At 46.7% G+C, this 10,630-nt stretch overlaps 1 protein-coding gene across 1 annotated transcript; it reads left to right on the forward strand.

Annotated features, from left to right (window-relative positions):
• The first annotated feature begins 259 nt into the window (after positions 1-259).
• On the forward strand, positions 260-9,238 carry LOC311278776 (nuclear factor 7, brain-like). The gene is made up of 6 exons (XM_084389810.1): positions 260-909; positions 1,793-1,888; positions 2,103-2,333; positions 2,411-2,433; positions 2,515-2,633; positions 8,306-9,238. The coding sequence occupies exons 1-6, from the start codon at positions 508-510 to the stop codon at positions 8,803-8,805; spliced, it is 1,371 nt and encodes a 456-aa protein (XP_084245936.1). The 5' UTR covers positions 260-507; the 3' UTR covers positions 8,806-9,238.
• Positions 9,239-10,630: the final 1,392 nt, after the last annotated feature.

Genomic DNA, 10,630 nt, shown 5'->3' on the forward strand with positions numbered 1-10,630 from the left:
AAACTCCTAAACTCAGGATCAAAGCCTGAGCTGACAGAGAATGTTGATGAACAGCATCATGGTTCCAACAAAGGATTGGATTGGTTTGGTTTTGTCAACTCGTCCTGTAACCCTGAGTTTGTTCAACTACCATCATGGTACAGGCCACTGATGTTGTTCTTTGACCTGTTTCAACACACAAACTTGATCAGAAGCTGAAAAAAAAAGAGAAATAACATGTCAGCCTCTTCCTTGTTAGTGTTGTAAGAGGGTGGCTCTTACAACATTAACGAGGAAGAGACGGACTTGTTATTTCTCTTTTCTGTCATTCTGACTTTGTCTCGACAAAAGCAATAAAGAATCAGCGATTAGTGGAGTACGAAGAGAAAAACTTTACAGAAGAATTTGAGAAGTTTGTTTCTGAACAAGTTTGTTTCTGATCTTTGTGATTCTCAAATCATTTATTTTTTAAGCCATCGTTCAGAAAGTGAAAGTAAAGTTTAGATTGCTGGAGCTCAAACAGCGAAAATGGCTTCACTAAATGTATCTGGAGAAGAACTTTCTTGTCCTGTGTGCTGTGAAATCTTCAAGGCTCCTGTTCTTTTATCCTGTAGTCACAGTTTCTGTAAAGAGTGTCTTCAACAGTTCTGGAGAACCAAGGGATCTCAGGAGTGTCCTGTCTGCAGGAGAAGATCCTCAAGATCTGATCCTCCATGTAATCTTGTGTTAAAAAACTTGTGTGAGTCGTTCCTGAAGGAGAGAAATGAGAGGCGTTCATCAGGGTCTGAGGAGATCTGCAGTTTACACAGTGAGAAACTCAAACTCTTCTGTCTGGAGGACAAACAGCCTGTGTGTTTAGTGTGCAGAGATTCAAAACTACATGACAATCATAAATTCAGACCCATCGGTGAAGTGGTTTCATCATATAAGGTAAGACAAATGTTTCTTGATTCACATGTAAAGAACCATAACGAGTCATAAACACAGATCGTTCCGATTACTAACGTAACCTCGGTTCCCTGAGATCATGAGCACTGCATCAGTAACTGACGCTTATGAGGAAAACTTAGTTTTTCCCTGAATACTGAAGCCTGAATGGTTCACGTCTCTGCACATGCACAGACAAAGGGCTTTTCAGTCCGCCAAAACGGGCAGGACCGACTGCCTATTTAAGTCACACCGAAAGAGTTGCTGGATAGCTGCAGGTGTCGAAGAGCCGTTAATCCGCTGCTTGAGGCTCGTTTCAATGGTGAGCAGAAAGGCTCCTATCTTCTTCTCTTTGGAGACAGCGAGGAGATGATCTTCACACTTGAAGGAGAAAACTTCTGATGAAAATAGTTTTCAGCGCGACTTAAATATGCAGTCGGCCCCGTCCGTTTTGGCGGGCTGAAAAGCCATTTGTCTGTACAGGTGCACAGACGTGAACCAATCAGGCTTCAGTATTCAGTGTTGATCTGATTGAACAGGGCTGCAGTGATCAGGACTGGTTGTGTTTAGACCAGCTGAACTACATTATAAATGCAGTTTCATAGATCTGAGGAATTAGTAACTACGGGGGCAAATACATTTTCATGCCGGCTCAGTTGGTATTGGATAACTTTTTTGTTTCAATAAATAACATTGTCATTTACAAACTGTACTTTGTGTTTACTCAGATTGCAATTTCTGAATCAATCTAATATGAGATGTACACAAAAACAGAAGAAATCAGGATGGGGGCAAATACTTTTTCACTGCATTATATGATCATATCACTGTATTGTCTTCTCTTCACTGTAATCTGGTGTTTTAATGTATTTTTGTTCAATTCTAGGAGGAGCTCAATACAGCACTGAAGTCCTTACAACAGAAACTTAAACGCAATGAAGAAATGAAAGCAGAGTTTGAGGAAACAGTTCAACACATCAAGGTGAGGAAACAGAAACGAGAGTCATTTTCATTACAGCTGTTGGATCACTATATACAGTTATGATTTGATATAATACATTCCAGTTTATTATTTCTGTAAATGATTAGCAGCAATCTGCTTCTGGATCCGTTTTATGTCGGGTATCTGAGTTTATCTTGAATATTAATGATGTGTGTCGATTGAGATGATTGAAGTGAATGTGCTTTGATTTCAGTCTCAAGCTGAGCACACAGAGCGTCAGATTAAACAGCAGTTTGAGAAGCTTCATCAGTTTCTCAGAGATGAAGAAGAAGCTACAGTCACTGCACTGAGGGAGGAAGAGGAGCAGAAGAAGCAGAGGATGAAGGAGAAGCTGGAGGAGATGAACACACACATCTCAGCTCTTTCACACACAATCAAAGACATGGAGGAGATGATGAAAGCCAATGACGTCTGCTTTCTGAAGGTCTGATCTCAGATCATTGGTTGATTGATTGATGATTGATTGAGTTCTTGATGATAAATGGTGTGTTTGTTCTGCAGGAGTTTCCAGTCTCAATGGAAAGGTGAGTGATCTGATCCTGTCTCTGGTCTTTCTGGTTCTGATCCAAAGCCACTGCAGTTCTGACTCCTGAATGTTCTTCCAGAGTCCAGAGCTCACAGCCGGATCCACAGATGGCTTCTGGAGCTTTGATTCATGTGCCACGATACTTGGGCAACCTGCCGTTCAGAGTCTGGAAGAAGATGCAGGACATCGTCCAAAACAGTGAGTCTGACAGCAGGAGATCTGAGCTGGACATGATGGATGGGTGGAGAGTTAGAGGCTCTTCATGACATAGATGTTGTTAACATGATGCTAGCATAATTAACATGTTGTTAACATGGTGCTAATATGATTAGAATGTTGTTACTGTGTTTTAGTTAGCATTTTTGACATGTTTCAACACTTTTTGTGTTGAATAGTTAATCGCTATTAGCATGTAGCTGCTAGCATGTGAAGCATAATGGAAGTCCTGTTTGCTAGCATTAGTCAAAGGAGCAAACCACCATGTCTCTATGATGTTCTGGTGCAGAGTTATAGGTCTTGCTGAACAGTTGCTAGGGTACTCTGTCTAGTTGCTAAGGAGTGGCTTGGCAGCTGCCAATGATGTTACTTCAAAGGCTGCTTGCCAGTATGAATGATATAAACCAACTGCAACTCCTCTATGACATTCAGATTAGAAGATGTCCCCTTTGGATTTGGGTTGCTAGGGTGCTCGACAATGCTTGCTAGGGCGTGGCTAGGAAGTGTTGAAGGTGATTCATGTTTAGAAGTCAAACACAACAGACAGCCATAATAAACTAATTTAAGACAAAACACAGACTATAAGAGCGATATAAAATGAAGATCAGACACACACTTACAGTTCCCTTACGAGAACGTTCTCTCGTACTGCTTTGCAAACGCTGTGGGAAAACTCCTTTTCTCGAGAATATTGAAGCCTTTATTTTAAAACACATTGCAGCTGCACAGCAAGAGCATCGAGGTGATTGGTTGTGCTGCGGCAACTGCATAAACCTATGGCGAGTGAACAGGAGCAAGCGATCCAATAGGAGCGCTTGGCACCCTGCCAGAGAGTATAAATAGGGAGAAAACTCGCCATATGACAGATATTTCTCCTTCAGCTCAGAGACTTACCTCGCTGATTCTCCGGATAGGAAGCCGCTCGCTGTCGAAAAGCCCCTTCAGTGGAACAGCTTCGCGTCTTCAGTGGACAGCGCTCAGCAAGCGTTTCCCTGTGGCATCCGGCGTGTATCCTACAAGATAGTGCATTCCTAAAAGAGCTAAAACGTTGTTTTAACAGCAGAGCGCGTTGATTCAAATGCCGCTCCTGTCTGTGAATCCTGCGGGGTTCCCCTGCACGTGTCAGACCGACACACACAGTGCGCTGTCTGCCTCGGCCCTGAGCACACCGAGGCAGCGCTCACTAAAGGCGGCTGTCATTTCTGTGACAGTATGCCTGTCTCCGTCCTCCGATCAAGACTCACTCTCACTACTTCAGAGAGTGAACCCGCCCATCTTCCGTCTTCGGCGCCCCGCGAGCCCCGTAGGAAGAAGCGGCACGATCAGAGGATCCCTGAACGCGGTGATTTCAGAGCGTGCACGCCGGGTCCTTCCCCGCATGCCTCGCCGACGCCCTCTTCTCCGGTTCTGTTCGCTAGAAGCGACCAACACCCCTTTCTCGAAGCGGCGGGACTCGTTTCATTTGGCGGATCTGCTGAAGAACTGGATGACGCAGTTTCTATGGCGGCATCTGAAGGTGAGGATTGGTCGGGCTCCGCGGACCCCACCAGAGCAAACATCGACGCCGAACTTCTTGACTCGCGCTGTCGACGAGCTGGGTCTCTACTGGTTTTCTCCAGCTGAAGCCGCCTCGACGAGTGGTACCTGCTGGGGCACCAACAGGCCCCCCGCCAACGCGCCGCTCCATTTCTGCCCGAGGTCCACAAGGAGCTCACTAAGTGCTGGCGCTCCCCTTTCTGCGCGAACACGCTCTACTTCCTCCACCACGCTCTCCACTGTGGATGGCGCGGAGGAAAAAGGCTACGTGACGCTCCCCCCACTTGAAGAAGCGGTCGCCGCTCATTTGTGCCCTCCCACTGCAGGAAGTTGGAGGTCAAAAGCGGTTCACCCGTCTAAACGGTGCAGAACCACTTCGGCTATGGCAAGCTGTGCTTATACCGCCGCCGGCCAAGCCGCCTCTGCACTTCACGCCATGGCGACGCTTCAAGTGTTTCAGGCGAAACTCCTCCGCACTATGGACGAGTCAGTACCTGACCCAGACAGCTTCAAGGACCTCAGAAGTGCGACGAACTTGGCACTACGGTTTTAGCAGTAATAAATGCAGAACATGGGCCCGTCTTTTGTCTCGCACCCCTGCACCAAAACGCTGTTTTTACAGCGACCCACAAAATACACAAATCGAGCAATATTTCTCTCATAAATCCATGCCGGTCAGGGCCCCCGAGTCTGGGCGTTCCACCGTCAGATATGATCTTACCCCTGGCTCAGCGGGCTCTGGCATGGCAAGCCATCCCCGGGGTTTCAGAATGGGTAATGAACATTATAAAGCGCGGCTACTCGCTTCAGTTCGTCCACAGACCACCGTGCTTCCGCGCTGTTATCCAAACTTCAGTAAGGAGCACAACAGCTCATGTCCTCCGCACCGAAGTTTCATGTCTGCTGGCGAAGGGGGCTATCAAGTTAGTACCCAAATCTCAGAGCGAGTCGGGGTTTTACAGCCACAATTTTCTCGTTCCGAAGAAAGACGGCGGCTTGAGACCCATTCTAGATCTCAGACATCTGAACAGGGCCCTCATGAGACGGCCATTCAGAATGGAAATGTACCCCTCCGAACGTTTCAGAGGATCTTGGGCCTCATGGCTTCAGCATCATCAGTACTCCAACTAGGCCTACTGCATTGCGTATGCGTCCTCTTCAGCTATGGCTAAAACCTCAAGTACCATCCCATGCATGGCGCTCGGTCCTTATGATTATCAGGGTGGATCAGTGCTGTATCAAAGCCATGGACCCATGGAAAAACACCGGCTGGTTCCAGCAGGGTGTGAGTATGGGCTTGGTCTCAGAGAGGAGGGTCGTTTCAACAGACGCTTCCAACTACGGTTGGGGAGCCCTGTACGAGGGCAGGCCTGCCTACGGCCTCTGGTCGAGCTCGGAACAACGCCTTCACATCAACTGCCTCGAGATGAGAGCGTTTTTTATAGCCCTAAAAACCTTCCTCCCATATCTGGCGGGACACCAAGTCTTGGTCCGCACGGACAACATGTCTGTGGTGTCCTACATAAATCGCCAGGGCGGCATCAGGTCCCCAAACCTGTTAGCCATAGCCACACAGCTACTGCTATGGGCTCAAACCAACCTGCGCTCACTCATGGCAGCTCACGTGCCAGGCACGATGAACATAGGAGCAGACATGCTTTCTCGGGGCAATGTTCCCCCAGAAGAATGGTCACTCCATCCCCAGACGGTTCTCCTGTTATGGGAGGTCTTCGGCAAGGCAGAGGTAGATCTCTTCGCCTCAGAAGACAACTGTCACTGCCCAATCTTTTTCTCAAAGAGCAGGGATGCGCTGGCTCACGAGTGGCCCAGCCTCCCCCTCTATGCGTTTCCCCCGGCCTCGATGCTCCCTCAGGTCATCAAACGGATCAGGAACACGAATTGCGGAGTACTCTTTGTAGCCCCCCTCTGGCAAACTCAGACTTGGTTCCCAGAGCTAATGCAGATGTCAGAAATAGCCCCGTGGCCAGTCCCGCTAAGGAGCGACCTCCTTGCGCAGGCGAACAGGACTATCTGGCACCCCCGTCCCGACTTGTGGGCCCTCCATGCACGGCCACTCAATGGGTACCCCAGGACCTCCCGGAAGGTGCCTTGAATACTATTACGGAGGCTAGAGCCCCTTCTACAAGGCGCCTCTACCAATTTAAATGGTCAGCGTTCTCCAGCTGGGGTTTAGCTCAAGACCTTAACCCACACACTTGTGAAGTAACAGCGGCGCTTTCCTTTCTCCAAGAGCTGCTGGACACGGGACGCTCCACCTCCACGCTCAAAGTATATGTGGCAGCTATTGCAGCCTCTCATGTGCAGGTGGACGGCTCGTCCTTACGCAAGAGCGACCTTATAGTTCGCTTCCTCAAAGGAGCCAGAAGGCTTAACCTGCCTCGACCACCTTCAGTGCCGGCTTGGGACCTTTCACTGGTCCTACGGGCTCTTAAAGGACCCCCCTTCGAGCCACTTCAGTCGGCTGATTTAAGACCTCTCTCTCTTAAAACCGCTCTGCTGTTAGCACTGGCGTCAGTTAAAAGAGTAGGCGACTTACAAGCTCTCTCCACAAGCCCTTCCTGTCTTGAGTTTGGACCTAACGACTCTAAAGTCTTCCTTAGACCAAGACACGGATATGTACCTAAGGTGCTCTCAACACTGTTCAGAGCCCAGGTTATTTCTCTATCAGCCCTCCCAGTCTCGGGAGTAGATATTGATGCTCTCACGCTCTGCCCCGTCAGAGCTCTGAGAATATATTTGGAGCGTTCGGCCTCTTTCAGACAGTCGGAACAGCTCTTCGTCTGTTTCGGAGGCCACACCAAAGGGTTGTCAAAGGGTTGCCGGCCACGAAACTCACGCTATCTAGATGGATAGTGGATGCTATTGCTCTGGCATACACCTCACTGGGCCTTTTGTGTCCCATAGGTGTAAGAGCTCACTCCACAAGAGGCATGGCTTCCTCTTGGCCATGGTCCAGTGGAGTCCCTATCGAAGACATTTGTGCGGCGGCCAGCTGGCCCGCTCCGTCCATGTTTGTAAGGTTTTATAATCTTGAGGTCCCTGCTCTGCAGGCACGAGTTCTCTCCATCTAGGCCCTGGCTCTACGGACCCAGGCCAGTGTATAACTCAGACACTTGTTGTGACTTCACTATTTTATGTGGGTATCGATATTCAAGTTCCATGGCTCTTTGACCCAGGCCTATACATGCTTAGTGGCCTTTGTGATTCACTACATGTTTACATATCATTTAGACCCGACATTCTGGTCTGTGATATTCAGAAGGCTCTGTTATGGTCCCGGGGCTCCCTGGATTCTCAGAGTGGTCACAGGCAAATAGCACAGCGTTTTAAATTGGGTTCCCACAGCGTTTGCAATGCAGTACGAGAGAACGTTCTCATAAGGGAACGTACTAGGTTACTTACGTAACCTCTGTTCCCTTAGAGATAAGGGAACGAGTAATGCGTTGCCATGCCGTGCTATTCGCCCATATCAGGTGCTTAGCTTCAGTCGAATAGACCTGTCATATGGCGAGTTTTCTCCCTATTTATACTCTCCTGACGCGGCCAATTTGGTGCGCTCGAGTCTGGCAGGGCCTATTGGATTGCGCGCTCCTGTTCACTCGCCATAGGTTTATGCAGTTGCCCCAGCACAGCCAATCACCTCGCTTCGCGGGCTATGATGCTCTTGCTGTGCAGCTGCAATGTGTTTTAAAATAAAGGCTTCAATATTCTCAAGAAAAGGAGTTTTCCCACAGCGTTTGCAACGCAGTACTCGTTCCCTTATCTCTAAGGGAACCGAGGTTACGTAAGTAACCTAGTACGTTTTTCATCTACAGCATAAATCTCAACAGATCTCATTGATTTATTGTTATTTAACTTTCCCAAAGTATCAGTTTCTCTTGATGGACACAAATGTCTGAATCTCATATTTAATGTTTGTAGTTGATGCCGTTAAACTCTGATGATAAAAATGAGTGTGAAACTAATAACAGTGATCAGAGGAAAATGTGTTTGATCAACAGGACGAGAGTCATAATTCATAATAATCTGTGTTGGGTTCACTCTTGATCATTATATGAAGATCAGAATAAAAGCATCTGTTGATTGTGTCTCATCAGCTCCTGTGATTCTGGATCCAAACACGGCTCATCCAGATCTCATCGTGTCTGATGATCTGACCAGTGTGAGAAACAATTGGAACAATCAAACTCTTCCTGATAATCCAGAGAGATTTAACTATTATTACTGTGTTCTGGGTTCAGAGGGTTTTAACTCAGGAACACACTGCTGGGATGTGGATATTAAAGAGAGTTCACGCTGGAGTCTTGGAGTAACTACAGCATCAAACCAGAGGAAGGGAGGTGATTTCTTTAGCACTGATGTCTGGAGTGTGGAGTATAATTCATACGGACGGCCTTCAGATTCTGGTTTTCCTGTTAAACAGAAACTTGATCGTGTGAGAGTGAATCTGGACTATGACGGAGGAACGGTGTCGTTCTCTGATCCTGTAACTAACACACATCTACACACATTCACAGCCACCTTTACTCACACACTCTTTCCATTCTTCTGGTGTTATTTTAACTCTCTGAGGATCTTACCAGTCAATAGTCAGTAAACGTCACTTCTGTAAATATGGATCTTCCTGCTTTCATCATGTTTCCAATATTTAATCCATATCACATGAGTAAGAGTGCTGTTGATCTGAATATCAGTACGGTGGCTGTGATTGGGCTGTGATGATCACATGACTGATATCCAGCACTACGGCAACACTCAGATCAATAAACAAGACGTTTTCATTTATATTCCACTTCACACAATTAGACCGATTAGAGACCGTTTTAGCATTCATGTTTTCAGGAGAATTGACATTTACCCGATTATTTCAGTCAGTGTGTCTTTATTAATTTCAAAACTTTTTGCATCACAATTATGATTATATCACACAATTATACCAATTAGAGACCATTTTAGACAATTACAGACAAGTACAATGCAAAAAGTTCAAGATAAACACAAGGCATCGTGGTCCAGTTCAGAGTATGTACAACAAAGAATAATAATAATAATAATAAAGAAACAATACTGTGATAAAAGTTGCTATATAATATTACGGCATGTAACATGAATTTGAAAAGCTTTTGTTTTTTTTTAAATATTTTAATAAGCTTTTTGTTTTGTGATTTCATGTTTGAAAGAGTTTCAAAGTATGTGAGATCAAGGTAATATATGAGGGTTTCTTTTGAGTTATTTTGTGTTTTAGAATATAAAACTTTGCCAAAATAATAGTTTTTTAGAAAAATATGGGTTTTGAAAACAAAGAAAAATGTCATGAGGTTCTAAGCTAAGAGTTCTGTTGAGTTTTTTGTCATGTCTATTTTAAAGTCAGTCCAAAAAGAAATAGAAAAGGGGCAATAAAAAAAACTAAATGTTCAATATCTTCAAATTATGTGTTACAAAAAGTACATTTATGACAAACAGTATGAATATATCTACTAATGGCTGCATTTACAGGATAATCACTATGAATCATTTTGTAAATGATTTCTTTTACTTTATTAGAAATAACATATTTATATGGTAATGCCAAGTTCTCTTACGAGAGATTCTCTCGTACTGTGTAGAATACGCTAGGGGAAAATCCTTTTCCACGAGAATACTGAAGCCAAAAAATTATCCTTAATTTTGTATTAATGTAAAACGCGTTGCGGCAGCATACAGACATAGGCGAGGCAGCTCGCGCGCCTATTGGCTGGTCTGCTGGCAACTGCTTAAGCCTATCGAGCGAGACCTAGAGTGACGTCAGACCCAATGAGGGCGCTTCGCGCCCTCTGCGTCACGTCCCGCCGAAACGGGCGTGGCTTAGGTCTATAAATACCGCTCGCAGGCTTCATATCTCAGATTTTTCATCCTTCAGCGAAGCAACTCACATCGCTGGATCCGAGAAGAAGCCGCGCTGTTGAAGAAGCACCTCAGCGGGACAAGTCGACGAAGCTGCTGGCCGCGCCGCCTTCATCGCCTTCCTGCTGCGCTATCCAGCGCCCATATCCTTTCTCTGCACTGTGTGTGTGTGTTCGCCGGCGCGACTCACACTATCTAAAAGAGCTGCGTCTTTTTCAAGATGCCTTCTTGCGGCTCGTGCAAAGCCACACTCAGCGACGGGGACCGCCATGTCATATGCGCTTCCTGCCTGGGTCAAGAGCACGCAGTTCTCGCGCTCGCTGACGGCGGCTGCCCTCACTGCGAGCTGTTGCCATTAGCGACTCTGAGGACTCGCTTGGCACTATTCAGCGAGACTGCGCCCACACCTGCTGTTGTGCCGCGCCGTAAAAAGCGCCGCGCTCAGCGAATCCCGGAGCCCTCTCCCAGCCGTCAAAGCTCGCCGGTGCGCCCGCCTGCTTCTCCGGTTTCATCAGCTTCACTTCCGGACGGACAGCGGC

The sequence above is a fragment of the Rutilus rutilus genome (assembly GCF_951802725.1).
Source record: "Rutilus rutilus genome assembly, chromosome: 19".
Lineage (NCBI taxonomy): Eukaryota > Metazoa > Chordata > Actinopteri > Cypriniformes > Leuciscidae > Rutilus > Rutilus rutilus.

What these genes read in the sequence shown, in the direction of transcription:
- LOC311278776 (XM_084389810.1), top strand. Translation starts at nt 508, where the DNA reads ATGGCTTCACTAAATGTATCTGGAGAAGAACTTTCTTGTCCTGTGTGC. An exon ending in TTTCCAGTCTCAATGGAAAG is followed by an intron (nt 2,434 to 2,514) that starts GTGAGTGATCTG and finishes ATGTTCTTCCAG; the next exon opens with AGTCCAGAGCTCACAGCCGG. An exon ending in GCAGGACATCGTCCAAAACA is followed by an intron (nt 2,634 to 8,305) that starts GTGAGTCTGACA and finishes GTGTCTCATCAG; the next exon opens with CTCCTGTGATTCTGGATCCA.